This window comes from Lepus europaeus, chromosome 15 (genome assembly GCF_033115175.1).
Source record: "Lepus europaeus isolate LE1 chromosome 15, mLepTim1.pri, whole genome shotgun sequence".
Lineage (NCBI taxonomy): Eukaryota > Metazoa > Chordata > Mammalia > Lagomorpha > Leporidae > Lepus > Lepus europaeus.
This window is the reverse complement of record NC_084841.1, coordinates 41,423,645-41,438,724: the sequence shown is the minus strand read 5'-3', so window position 1 is coordinate 41,438,724 and position 15,080 is coordinate 41,423,645. Positions and strand designations below refer to the sequence as shown.

Genomic DNA, 15,080 nt, shown 5'->3' with positions numbered 1-15,080 from the left:
GGTAGAGGGAAACCTGAATAGAAGTTTCAGTTTAAATATTTATGACTTAGTCCTTCCTGAATTCTTAACATTTCAATGTTTTGTGGTTTTATTTATTTATTATGTTAGGTTTATTTATTTATTTGAAAGAGCTACAAAGAGAGGGAGAGAGAGATCCATCTTCCATCCACTGGTTTACTCCATAGATGGTTGTAACGGCCAGGGCTGGTCTAATGTGAGGCCAGGAATTTCTTCTGGGTCTCCCACAGAGGTAGCAGGGGCTCAAGTACTTGGGCCATCTTCCACTGCTTTCCCCGGACATTATTGGGGTGGTGGATCAGAAGTTTAGCAGCCAGGACTTGAACTGGTACCCATGTGGAATGTTGGCTTTGCAAGCAGCAGCTTTACCTGTTACGTACAATACCAACCCCAGTATTTCATTTTTTAAGACAGATTAAAGTGAGGATGGGAGAGCAGAAGAATATGGCCCAAGTGCTTGAGACCTTGCACCCATATGGGAGACCCAGAAGAAGCTCCTGGCTTCAGACTGGCTTAGCTCTGGCCCTTGTGGCCATTTGGGGAGTAAACCAGTGGATGGAAGACCTTTCTCTCTGTCTCTCCCTCTCTCTGTAGCTCTCAAATAAATAAATAAAACTGTTTTTAAAATAATTAAAAGAACCGTCAAACCAAAAGACTGAGGTTCTGTGGTAGTAGGAGTGATCAAAAGAGTTTAAATTATTAATTTGTCTGGGTTCATGTCCCAGCTCTGCTTCCAGTTCCAGTTTCCTGTTGATGACCACCCTGGGAGGTAGCAAGCAATGGCTTGAGTGCTTGATTCCCTGCCACTTTTGCGGGAAGACCAAGACTGTGTTGCCAGCTCCTGGCTCCCCTCATGTTGGGGGTGTTTGGAGAGTGAACCAGTGGATGGAAGATCTGTTTCCTCTGTTTCTCTGTGTCTCTTTCAAATAAAATGAAAATAAATAACTGCTTGAATAAATAAATAAATACATTTCTCCCTCCTCTCTTCAAACATTTTCTCCCCATGCTGGAAACTGTGCCTCTTCAAGTCATGCTGTTGAGGTAATCTGTGTTACAAGGCTACACCCTTCACCAAGATTTGAAGGCCATTTACAATTCAAGTTCTCCCGAATTGGCTCCGTTTATGCATCTCTGATCTCATTAAGTGTTCCAGAGGGAAATTATTCTTTCTCCCTTATAATTTCTTACGACTGTGGTAAGAGGATGGAAATAGGAGATGATCTGACCTTGTCATCCTGACTCTGCTGCCACAGGTGGCTGACAGCGGTCCAGGTTGGCCTGTTGCATAAGTCTGTGGCAGCTGCTCCCTGGGAAGCTATCTCTGGATGGGGTAACTACAACCCCTCCTGTGCCCGCGAGGTTCTGTGTGCCTCCATTCAGAGACAATGTTAGACCTCTGCAACTGCTCCCGTCTCAGTGGTTTCCAGCAGTGACTCGTCAACAATCTGTTACTGAAAATACTGTCCAATACGGTAGCCACTAGCCATGTGTGGCATTTTAACTTTAAATAAAGTAGACAGTTCAGTTTCTTAATTGTACCAGCCACATTACAGGTGCTCCCTGGCTACCTGTGGCTAGTGGCTACCATATTGGAAAGCATAGATATAGAATATTTTCATAATGGCAGAAATTTCAGTTGGGCAGCCCTGGTATAGAGATGAGATTTTTCCATACGGGTAATTTTGAGTAGCTGTATTTCTTTATTGTTGATTCCTGAATATCCCTATTTTTTGATTCATTGGGTTCATCTTACAAAGAAGCACTCTTAAGAAACTAATTCATTGTCTTTTAACTTTACATGAAGGATCTCAGCTTCTCTTTGATTGTCTATGACAAAATAGGCTTCAAAATTGACTTGAATAATCAGCATTTACTCTGCTCACTGGGAAGTCCTTATAACGTTGGTGGTTGGCTCTGCTGCTCAGTAGTGTCACAAGGATCCAGGCTCTGTCTTCCTGTTCTGACATCCTCAGTGTGCAGGTATGTCTCCTTCAAGGTTGCTGCTTAGCTACTGCTGTTCAAAGCATCATCACCCAGTGAAGTCCACAAACTTGAAGAGGGAGGTGGAGAGAAACGTCTTTTCAAGAAGCTCTTTGCAAATTTAGGTGGCGGGAACTGAATCTTGCTGCTCAAGAGAGGAGCTGAAAAAATGAACACCTGGCATTTTTAACCCTGTCATCGTAGGCTGGCTCTGCTACAAACAGTAGAAAGACTGAAGTTTTTTATCTGCTCACTGTTAGGTCTCCAGCACCCAGGATGATGCCAGGAGACTCAGCAAGTATCTGTTGAATGAGTGGATTAATGAATAACAAATGTTGTTGATGTTCATCGTGTGCTCCAGAAATGAACCTACACAAGGAGAACATGTCAGGCTTCCATCCTCTCCCTGTACTCTTTCTAACATTTTTATTTATTTGAAATGGAGGGAGAGGGGAAGGGAGAGAGAGAGAGAGATCTTCCATCTGCTGGTACATTCTCCAAATGTCTACAGCTGCCTGGGGTGGGCTAGGCTGAAGACACAGTGTGGGTCTTCCTGTGGGTGGCAGAGACCCAGCTACTTAAAGCCATCACTCGCTGCCACTCTAGGTATGCATTAGCAAGAAGGTGGAATTTGAAGCAGAGCCCGTATGGGGTATGGTAATCCCAGGCAGTGTCTTTGATTGCTGTGCCAATTGCACACCTCATTCCTCTACTCATTCTCTTGGCTGTCAGAAAGAGCTCTCAATTCCCGTGGGCTCCGTAAAAACTGTAGTAAGGTAATATCCTTGGGTGATTAGGATGTTTGGCAGTACTCTCTGCCACACCTCTCTAGTGCTAAGACTCCTCTTTTGTTTCTGTTTTTGTTTCTTACCTAAATGTACACATTGTAGACCAGTGTGAGTTTGACACTTAAACATTTTATGAAACAATTGTAGTTTAAGTGAGACAGACCACACAATTTTTGGTCATTAGAATTAGAGTGACCTCAGAGTTCTGTTAGATGCCATGCCCTGTGTTTGTTACTCCTTTGGGATTTGATTCTGAGGTTAGGAATGTTGGGAACTGGCCATCCGACAGGTGTCCTTAGCCTTCTGAATCCAGCTCCCTCCTCAAGGCATCTGGCAGGTGGGTCATGACACAGCCATTTCTCATTTTAGTTTGTTGACTAAACTGTGGCCCAGTAAACTATGCTGAACAACTCTACACCACTCTTCACTTCCTTGCTGGTTTCTTTGGTTCTAGCCTACTGCTGGAACCATTGTTCAAGAGATCAAAATGAACTTTAGAATTCCAAGCTCTGTTTGTAATGAAAGTTAGGAATACCAGTATTGCCCAGAAAACTGTGTAGCATGAGGTCAAAGAAAAATGTCTTTCTATTGTTAATACATTATTCATACATCATGTAAGAGACATTGCTTAAAGTTACAATGTCTCTGTGGGTTTGTTTCACCCACCAATACTGTCATTGGATTTATTGCCATTTTGTCTCACTATTTTCAGGTGCCTTGTGCACTCTCAAATGTGGCAAATGAAAATGTGATTTTTCACTGAAAGAGATGACCGCATGAGTTGGATTTCCAGTGTTTTCCATGGACAAGTTCCATTAAAGTATTCAACTAATATTCTCTTAATGACATTCCCTGGACACCAGCTAATATGTGGCCATATTTGTTCCTGTGATAGATTTACAGGCCTCATTGTAGTTACTGTTGCTTTCCAGGATTAGAGGGTTTGAGCAAGAGGAATAATAGCTTTCTAAATACCTCTTTAAGCCCTAGCTCATTGGCTTCTATGAAATAGGTATTTAATAACTATTCACTGAATTAATTGGGAAATGTTCTTGGACATATTCCCATCTGGGCACTAATAGAAATATAGGTACTTAAGTGTCTTTCATACCAGCTGGTTCCATTTCTCTTTCCCTCCTAGTTTATGTGATAGTAGAATCCTTTCTCTAGCCTCGTCACCTCTGGTCATCAGTCCCAGTATTTCAATCACATTAGACCTGAATGATTTTTAGGTGTGTAAACCTGGGCAGATTATATAAACTTTTTGTATCTTGGTTTCCTTATAAAGTGACAACAGTACCTACCTCATCAGATTGTCTTAGGTATGTGAGTTAATACATCTAAAACATTTACAGTAACTACCACTCATATCAGACCAACACTACTTCAGTTGCAACCATTGGTTAGCTATGGGTAAATCAGTGAAAGCGTTCTGTAAGCATGAAGTGACTCTGTGGGATTTACAATAAAGCATATATTGCATATATGCATACTAGATGAAAATTGTGTGCTACATATGTGTGTTAATAATGCAACAACATACATACAGATACATATGCACACAATATTTTTGTTGCTTTAAATATTTACCACTGGGTAACTGTGCTTCCACTTTTGTCCCTCAAGCTTATGGATGAGCCTCTAGCATATGGATAGTGTCTGGATGTAGCTTGTAGCAGATGCTGTTGGTATCCTACCCAGATCTCCTTTACTGGGCCAGTGCATCCATCTCCCAGCTGCTTCAAGTATTGGCTGCTAATGACTCACACCTGTACCCTTCTCCAGAGGCCTGCTCTTGGCTGACAGTAATTGCCTCAACCAAATATGTTTGAGAGATTATGAGATCAGGCCCCAACCCCCTCCTTTTCCCCAGGGGTGGCTCATGGCCAATGACTATACAGGGGTGTAACAGCCCAGCCCCCTTGCCTCTGGACTGGACAACTTCTGTGGTTTAACCCACATTCTAGAGTTCCTCCTGGGAACAAGCTGAGGCTAGATTGCTGAAACCATATCTTTGCTTAGTTTTTTCCACTATTCTAGTTTGCTTCTTTTCCCCCTGGTTTCCCTTGACAGACTCTGTTGATCATCAGGTGCCCAAGAAATGCCATCTCGGTCAGGCTGTGCTCCTAGGGAACATGACCTACACTGCTCCCAGCTCAACACTCCTGTTGTTTCCTTGGTCCCACCATCACTTATGCAATTTGTCCTCCATAGTAAATAATCTTCAGCTTAAATTTCCTCTCTATTTTTGCTTTTTGTTTCAGACCCTACCCTCCTCATAGCTCATTGCCTTTGCATATTTATGTTTACCAACCTCAGAAACTTTGCTGTTTCAATGTAGCATCATGGTGAATATCCCAAATTTTAGGACCTGAATTTAGTTTCAAACCCTGATTCAGTAACACCCCCTTCCTTGGATTTATATGAATTATATGAACTATTTTTTGAAATGCTTAGCACTGGGCCTGGAATAGAGGAAGTGCTTAAGTAATGTTAGCTCCTTTGTACTGCTAAGCAAGTTTGAAAAGATTTGAGATGCCTGATATCTTGCTCCCAGAGCACCTAGTGTGTGCCCCTGCAACAGTGATGATTTTGCTGCATTACCACCTTTGAGTTTTCTGTTTCTCCCAGAAAACACAAGCTTCTCAGTGCCACAGAGTAAGGTGTTGGCTCGCTGTCGGGGAGGAGAAGCCCAGATATAGGTAGTGTTTGCAGATTTCCATAGTCACACTATTCCCATCCTGGCTGATTTCAAGCCACCAATATGATGTCACTGATCAAACAGTTGAGAAGAGATGCACACAAGTGGCTATTGCCAGCTATTGGAAACCAACTACGGCCACCTCTGTTTATATCCCTAACACTTAGCATAGTGTGTCAAACATAGGAGGTAGATGTTCAATAAATGACTAAAACATAGTTGTTAACTGGTGAGGACTTGATCACATGTAGTTCATTGGTAAAATTCCTTCATATCTAGTTTTTATTATATGTCAAAAATACCCCTCCCCCACGCACATAGCCCAAGATGATTGCCCATTTGATTCATGAACAAATACCATGAGTCAAATAAAAGCAGTCATCATGATGTGATTGGAAATGTCCATGTTCTTCCAGCGCGGGTCATCCACTACCTCAGATGCCAGCCCCGGTTTTGTGACAATCTAAGACATGGTTGAGAACCACTCACTTCACCTCTTTCAACCTTGGTTTTCTCAGAGTGGGACTGGACAGTTTCTGGAATTCCTTTTTGCTTCAAAATAAATTTCATTTCCTCATTCCCGGGATGTACTTGGGGTTATGCTATGCTAGATGTTGGAAATGCAAAGAGGAATAGGAGGTGTTCTGGCTGAGGAGAACCTTAGTGCCTGTTCTGGAAACATCTTGTCTCATGGAGGCTGTGAGTGTGATTGCTCCCTGTGTGTTACAAACCCAGGGGATTTAAACAAATGTAACAGAGACCAAGGTCTAGTTGTTCACAAATCTTAGCAAAGTGGCCATAAAATTGTTGGGCTAATAACTCTAGGTCAGATTAAACAAAGCTTTCCATATCAACTGGCAGTTTGTCTTAGTCCATTTTCTGCACAGAATATCACAAAGTAGATAATTTATAAAGAAATCTTTTTTTTTTTTTTTTTTTACAATTCTAGAGGCTGGAAAGTCCAAGATCAGGGAGTTAAATCTGTAGGGGTCTTCTTGCTGCCTCATACTGTGGTGGAAGACATCACATGGCAAGAGAGTGGGAGAGTAAAAGCCAGGGTGTGTCTTCTCCTTTTAACACCATTAATCCCATCATGGGGTCCCCTCATTCAGGACCTCTTCTGACCCCCACCTCCAAGTGTCATTAACATGAATTTGGGGATTAGGTTTCCAACACATGCATTTTGGGGAGATATATTGAAACCATAGCACCAGCTCTATTAGAAAATATCACCATGCTAATGTGAATGGGAAGAAACTTCGTTAAACATCTAGGTCATGCTACTTTCTGAGTTAAGTTCATACTCAGTGTGTAGAGTGAAGTCCATTTTAAAACTACTAAATGAAGTCCAAAAATATTCTTCTGAGTTTAAGTCTAAACTGAGTTTCATTTCATTCCGCGCGCGCTCACGTATTTTGATATGCAATCATGAAGGACTCAAACTCTTGTGTTCTCATTCAAGGCCACGTCTACCTGTCAGTTCTGATGCCTTTGTTTTCATCCACAATCATCTCTGCCTTTTCTGAATTCCTGTTATCCATACCACAGAGTTCAGTGCTTAGTTTAAAGAAGAAAAAAAGATTTCTTTCTTTATTTAAAAGGCAAAGTTAGAGAGAAAGGCAGAGACAGAGAAAGAAAACTTTCCATCTGCTGGTTCACTCCTCAGACGGATGAAACAGCTGGGAGTTGGACTGTTCTGGAGGCAGGAGCTAGGAGCTTCTTCCAGGTCTTCCACATGGGTGCAGGGGCCCAAGCACTTGAGCCATCCTCCGCTGCTTTCCCAGGCCACTAACAGGGAGCTTGATCAAAAGTGGAGCAGCCGGGATTCCACTGGCACCCACATGGGATGCCGATGTTACAGCCTGTGGCTTTACCTGCTGTTCCACAATGCCAATCTCAGTGTTTAATTTTTAACCAATACATAAATTGCCAATAGGGGTGACTGTTATGAATACATTTCATTTGCTTAAAGCTATTTTTAAAAAGGAAATTTGTTTTGTTTTTGACAGGGGCTGATAATATCCGGAAATACTGGAGCCGCTACTACCAAGGATCTCAAGGGGTAATATTCGTATTAGATAGTGCCTCTTCAGAGGATGACTTAGAAACTGCCAGAAATGAACTGCACTCAGCTCTGCAGCACCCACAGTTATGCACTTTACCATTTTTAATATTGGCCAATCATCAAGACAAGCCAGCAGCTCGCTCAATACAAGAGGTATGTCTCATTAGTTACTGTTGTCACTTTTTGTCTACCTTGTTTGTTGGACTTTTGCTGCCACGTTGAAATGTGGAAAGATGCATACAGTTAGGGATAGTCTATCATGTTGTTTTCAAGGACACAGAAAACCTTGACCAAACTAATAAGACTTCTTTACATACTTAACCCTACTTGAAGAGAACAGATTATTTATTACCTGTTTAGCAAAAGTTAGAGGATGTATCTCGGTATTTTCTGATCTGTGTTGAAAGGCTAAAGGCCTGATTATTTAACATTTGTTTTCTAACTCACTGACTTAGTTCATTCTCCTCTAACTTTTCAAGGAATGTGTCATGTGTGTTACCATGTATCAGTTGCTCTCAAATGCAGGTTCTTGTGTCTCTCAAATGCTCACTGTTGGCTAGAGCAGTGGCTCCTTTTCTGTAATCAACCAGGCTGAAAATTGATGTCTTCTCTTGTAAGTTCCATGCCACCAAATACATTCTGGTTGGGACCTGTGCTGCATCCTCCTTTTGTTTCTTAGTTTGTATCTCTCCTAATAAAGCATAAGGCTGATTCTGGACAAATAATTAGCATAGCCTCAGCTGAACTGATTTATGGTCCTAAAGTAATGAAATACTGGAACAGTTTTTAAAACTTAAATTATGATGAATTCTAACCTTAGTACAGGAAATCAAAACTTTACACCTGTAACTTCAGAAAATTGTGTGCTTCCTCAATTGATTTTAGAATAAGATGATTCATTGGAATGACGTTGCTGTTTAGTCTGAAAAAGAACCAAGGAGCTAAGGACATAACATGGTCTGCCTTCACGTGTGTAACCCAAGGCCGAAAGCTTTGTTCCTGTGCCTGGCTTCTCTCCTGTAAAATAGGAATCATGCAGTTTATTTTCATAACGTGAGTGGGATTAATTTGGACAATTTTCTTTGAAGTACTAAAAAGAGGAGCCTATATGTAGAGAGTCTTTATTTAGGTTTTACAACAATAGTAAAGAAGGCAAGGACTTATTAAACCAACAGTCCATGTCTGTCTTTAGTTGCCTCCAGCATTAAAGACTTCACACCTTTTTCCTTTAGAGAGTAGAAAAATACCTTATAAATAATATTAAGTAAAATAAAAATTAACAATAGAAACCCATCCAGAATGGCATTCAAATCTTAAGCATTGTAACTGTGGTGCCTTTCTGATCTGTTCTTAGGACCTTAGATAAATCTTTTAACTTTTCAACATGAGATTTCTTGCTTATAAAATGAAGATAATAGGGCCGGTGCCGTGGCTCAACAGGCTAATCTTCCACCTTGCGGCGCCGGCATACCGGGTTCTAGTCCCGGTCGGGGTGCCGGATTCTGTCCTGGTTGCCCCTCTTCCAGGCCAGCTCTCTGCTATGGCCCGGGAGTGCAGTGGAGGATGGCCCAAGTGCTTGGGCCCTGCACCCGCATGGGAGACCAGGAGAAGCACCTGGCTCCTGCCTTGGGATCAGCGTGGTGAGCTGCCCACAGCGCCGCAGCCGCAGCGGCCATTGGAGGGTGAACCAAAGGCAAAGGAAGACCTTTCTCTCTGTCTCTCTCTCTCTCTCACTAGTATGTGATGATGGGTAGCTAGGAGTGTTAGATTATGATTATAAGATACTTTGCTGAAAGTACATTGTTATTCTGATATCCACTGTGCAAAATACATATGTGTGTATCACAGACTATAAATAGGTAATAAGTATATAATACATGTTAATATAACATAATATTGGATAGAGAAATATGGCACAAGTACCGTTATAACTTCAAATCACTTTGTTCAAGTTATATGTAATATCTGAAAAGAGTGTTTCTTTTCCTTTTTTGCTTTTAAATTTAAGAAATTGTTTATCTGTTTTCCTTAGATTTGAAATAATTGAGCAAATGTGTTATTTAAGCCTGATATGTGTGACTCATGGTGGTGACTCACCATAGGCATTAAAGATTGTCACATCAAATACAAGAATCTTCCAGCAGTTAAAGTCCTCTGAGTATGTCTTGTGTGTGTCAGCTGTCTATCTCTACTAGGAAAAGGGTAAACATCCTTCCCCCCTTTTGTGGCTCTTCTTTTACTGAGATGAGCAGCTACAAATATAATCATAGACATGGTTTGGAAATGATGCTAAATTTGTATATTATGGAGTATACATGACTCTGATTTTACCTTTTATTTGTATCAACTTTAAGTTGACTTTTCTCAAAAGTTTTGCTTATAATGGCATTACACTTCGAGGACATTTTGAAAGTATTTTCTCTATGATTGTATAAGCACATACTATACAGGTACGTATTAATGTCTTAGACTGAATTTATGGAATATAGGGGCAAATATCAGTATGGCCTTAGAGTTTGTGGATGCATGATGAAGTGGTCATGTTTACTTTGGGCTTGGCCAGAAAAGAAAGGGAAGCTTCCCTTTTCTCCCATTTCTTGATGTCAAAGAGACTTCTCTTTAGAGTGGATTAAAATGCCTTCTTGAAATACTCCCAGGAGTGTTTCAAGAATTAAATCAATACCTTGTTGTGAACATGAAGATGGAGTTGTAGAACTGAATATTAAGTGTTTTACAAACAGTAACCTCAAAATGGTTGGACCAAGCATTGGTAGAAGAGTGGGTAGAAGATTGAAAGTGAGCAAAGTGATGTGTTACTTGAAATGTGGTTAGAAGCAATCATCTTTTTTTTATTCTTTCTTGCATACCTTGGGCCCTTGTTGCTTATTAACAGTTTATTCACTTGTACCTGCTAATTTGTGTACACTTTGTAGAATTTCCAAAGATTAAAAAGATGTTGTTCTGTTCTACAAAGTACTTTTGAATTTTAGGCGTCATCATATCCATTCAGGATCAAGGAAGATGCATTCAGGTTACCAAAAACCACTGAATGACTTTAAGAAAAGACAGTGAATGATAAAGATTTATTGATGTGTCCCCTTCTCTCGTTGAAATTATTAGATTTTATGCTTCATACATTATACAAAAAAATTTGCAATTATTTATCTTGACACTGGAGTAAAAGTTGAAGAGTTTACTTGTTTAATGAAGATCTCAGGATATTGTTGACTTCAGAAATAGAGGGAAGCCAATGAAATCCAAAGGAGAAAGCTAAATTATCATTGACATTCCAACATAGGATAAAAATCATCCAGGAGTTCTATTTTTAGTCTTCCTGTTATGAGCATCACCATGTTTGTGTGGAGCACTGCATTAAGAGACAAAGACAATAGTTAAAATCACTGTGTATCCTGCAGACAGAGGGCAATGTGCCTGATTATTTTGCTACTACAAGCAGAGTCTTGTACATCGCATATTTCCTCCTTTCTGTAATATACTTTGTAATGACCTGTGTTTAAGTTACCAGAATGTTAGGATTTTCTATCTTGAGAATTGACAGTGGAAGCGTGTATTTTTTAACACATAAGCTGTTACAAGAAAAAAAAGGAAAAAAAAAAAGCCAAAAAGTAAAACACTAGGAAAAAGAACACCCTTTCTATACTGTCTGAAAGCCAAGCAATTCTTGCAACAGATGTTTGTTGTATTCACTTTGGGGAGGTGTAGTTACCACAGTTTTCCAGAATTCACTCCTATCAACTATTTTTCTCTATAGAAAGCATAACAGAAAAATCTATAATTAGTCTAGTGGCTCACTTGACAAGTTAGAAGAAATTCTGGTCTAACTTACTTGAAAAAGCTATGAAATAAAAAATCTTAAGGGTAAACAGGTTGTTTTTTTTTAATTTGTATTGAGTTGTAATTGCATCTAATTTGTTTTACAGCTCCCACAGGAGAGCATACTTCAGTTCTGAAGTTATTTAATAGATCAGGAGGATTTTATGAGAAGTTAAGTTGATAGAGAAGCCAATAAGTGTAATCCTATTTTTCCTCTACACTGATTGTGATTCTTGTACCTCCTGGCTTTTTAAAATCTTATTTCCATTTTGTTAAGCATGACCATGACATAAAATAACACATTTTGTTAACATGAAAGAAATAGTTCATATTTGCAGCACTCTTATCTGATTTCATGTTTATCTGTATCCTTAATTTGGACATTTTCAGAAATAGTGCATCAAAAGCACTGTGTTAACTCTGTTGAATACATTCTGTTAAAGCAACTGTTAGCTGAGAAATACAAAAACTGCAAAACAGATTTTTGAAGTGGAATTGTAAGGTCAAATGACTCTCTTGGTTCCTTGGCTGATCCACTATAGCAGAAAAATCAGCTTCTAAATTAGAGTGTGAGCATTAAAGTTAAAATTTGTTGATCAGAATCTCTCTCAATTTTCATGCAGTAATAGGTTGTTAGGTAATGTGTGTAGAACTTGGATTGTATTGAAAAGGAGTGGAATGCGAATGAGAGAAGAGTATTTGCAAGCAGATTTGTAATGATATAAACATGGCTGGTTTTTTAGACTGTGATTTATTTTGGTTATAAGTATGCAAATTCTTTAGAACAATACATTCGATATTCAATGTGTCATGAATAGTTCTAGTTTTCACATTTTAGTCTGTCAGTATCTTCTGGAAGAGGGTGCTAATGTGGTCCTATTTAGTTATAATTACTTAAAAATGCATATCTCTACGTTGTGAACTCTTGCCTCCCTTTCTTCAATGTGTGTCACTAAATAATAAATCTTTAGCTTAAATGTTTTATTTATAGTTGAGATCAGTTCTTCTTTGGTAGCTCTGTTGAATTGGCCAATACCTTCTCCCATTTTGTGTGACAAACCTCTTATTAGAAAAGGCAAATTACTTTTTAAATCATGTAAAATCCTGAGCTTAATTTACTGTGACTTTGCATATTTGGAGAGAAATGTGTATTTGTACAATGATCATTGGAAAGTGTCATCTACTCTAAATCTTAAAAGTTTCTCGAGTATCTTGACCTGCCTCTTGGCAGCGTTTTAGAATACTGATTTGATTTCATATACAGCAGTGTACATACTCTGGTGTGAGCAGTTTGAAAACTCCCTTATGGGACATAGACTTATTCTAAAATCATATAAGAAATACAAGTTATTTTTCGTCCATTCCTTACAGATGTACTCCACACTGTTAGCACTAAATCTTGGGGAAACAAAGAAGTTTGGAAGTCAATTTTCTACTCAATGACTCCATTATCTCTTTAAAATGTTTACTAACCTGTAAGAAAAGCAGAATTAACAATACATTTGTGAGAAAGAGTGATAGTATTTTTTAAAGAGCAACTTTTAAGCTGAGAGCACCAGAACAGCCGGACTATTTTGTTTCTCATACATTCATCCACTTTTTTCTTTTTATATGCAGCCTACATCTAGCCACCCTCACCTTCCCAGTCTTCCCACTGAATACCTGCGTTTCTTGCATCCGTGGGGCAGTATGATGAGAATGTGCTATGTCTACCAAGAACTAATACAGTGTCTTGTAACAAATGTGTCTCATAAGAAAGGTCCTTTTTTTCCAGAAACTTATGTAGGTGGACTAACAACAATACATTTCACGATATGACAACAAGTGTCCAGAAAAAGAATTCACTATGTTCTCTTACAAAATCCCCACTCGTTTCCACTTTTTCCCTTTATTCAGTCATATACACAGCTTCATTTTATGTAAGGCTGGAAAATCTTGAAACTCCTGTCAGTTCTCATTCTGCTTTCCAAATCCAGATATTTCAGCGTTCTATTCACCCCCTTATGCCTTTGCCTTGGTGCGTGCTAAGTTTCCACTCCCCAGAGCTCTTCCTGCCTCCCTGTTTCTCAACACAGACCAGAAAGAGCAAACTTCCCATCTAATCTTTCAGGATACCTATATTAAAAAGTATGCAGTCTTCTGATTCCCTCTGCAATCAAGTGAAACTCCCTAGATCTTACATGTTAATATGCTCCATAAGTGGATTCCGTTTTCTTCTCTCAATCACACTCACCATTCCTATTTCCCTCAGAACTGTAACACATCTCAAGTGGCTGGGTCCTTGGCACCCAGGTTGGGGACCTGGCTTAGGTTCACATCCTCTGTCTCAGCCTGGCCTAACCTTGCCTGCTGTGAGCATTTGGGGAGTGAACCGGTGGTTGGAAACTGTCTCTGCCTCTCAAATAATTATAAAAAGAATAGAAAGGCAAAGAAAAATCTTCCAAAATATAAAGACTGCAGCAAATCAAGAAATCTTATTGACCACCCATGGCTAGGTTCAGTGTTCCCTCCTGATTTCTCATGATAATCTGAGCTTATGCAAATCGCAATATTAGAGTTGACGGCCTGTTAGCTTTTCTGCCTACCCCTTAGGATTGTAAGCTCCGTGTATGGCTTGTTTGTGTCTCTATGCTCCACATATGTTGTTTGAAAGAGCACCTGTCCCAGAGTCTTTTTTTTTTTTTTTAAATCTGTGTACCATTTTATTTTTTTTATCAGAAACTTTTTATTTAATATATACAAACTTCATGCATTCCATAAATACAACTTTAGGAACATAGTGATTCTTCCCCCATACCCAGGCTCCACCTACACTCCCACCCCTCTTCCTCCTCTCTCTCTCCTATTCCCATTCTATTTTCAATGAACTTTTATACACATATGATTAACTCTATAATATGAAGAGTTCAACAGATACTATGAAAGATAAAAAAAACTGTTCCTCAACAGTCAAGACAAGGGTTGTCATCACATCTCAAAGTGTCAATTTCACTTCTATAGATTACCTTTTAGGTTCTCTATTAGTTACCACAGATCAGGGAGAACATATGGTATTTGTCCTTTTGGGACTGGCTTATTTCATTAAGTATGATGTTTTCCAGTTTCATGCATTTTGTTGCAAATGATAAGATTTCATTTGTTTTCTTACTACTGTGTTGTATTCCATGGTGTGCATATCCCACAATTTCTTTATCCAGTCTTCAATTGATGGACATTTGGGTTGATCCCATACCTTAGCTATTGTGATTTGAGCTGCAATAAACATGGGGGTACAGATAACTCTTTCATATGCTAATTTCATTTATTGGGTAAATACCCAGGAGTGGGATGGCTGGGTCATATGGTAGGTCTAAATTTTCTGAGGTATCTTCATACTGTCTTCCACAGTAGCTGTACCAGTTTAATACACATATTTTCCTACTGGCTTAACTCTGTCAAATTGATCCAGATTTCTTTTTCTCTTGAATCAATCCAACTCACCTCTGTTCATCTTTGAATGGAAAATGTTACTGTTCCTTTAACCCAAACTTGAACTTTGAACTTTGTTCACAGACTACTTCTGCTTGGATCCTCACTACTCTAACCATGGTAATAATTTTAAGAAGCTTTAACCTCATTAACATATTTACAAATACATGATTTTATATATTTTTATGTACTTACATTTGTGTTTTTCCACTTGAGGACCTTGTTT

The 15,080-nt window shown here is 39.3% G+C and overlaps 1 protein-coding gene across 2 annotated transcripts in view; it reads left to right on the top strand.

The window, feature by feature from the left end:
- ARL15 (ADP ribosylation factor like GTPase 15) overlaps positions 1-15,080 on the top strand; it is a 479,210-nt gene that overhangs the window by 237,719 nt on the left and 226,411 nt on the right. For both annotated transcript variants that reach the window (XM_062212139.1, XM_062212140.1), the window contains exon 4: positions 7,497-7,705. In XM_062212139.1, coding sequence (XP_062068123.1) covers positions 7,497-7,705 — 209 coding nt within the window. The remainder of the gene's footprint in view (positions 1-7,496; positions 7,706-15,080) is intronic.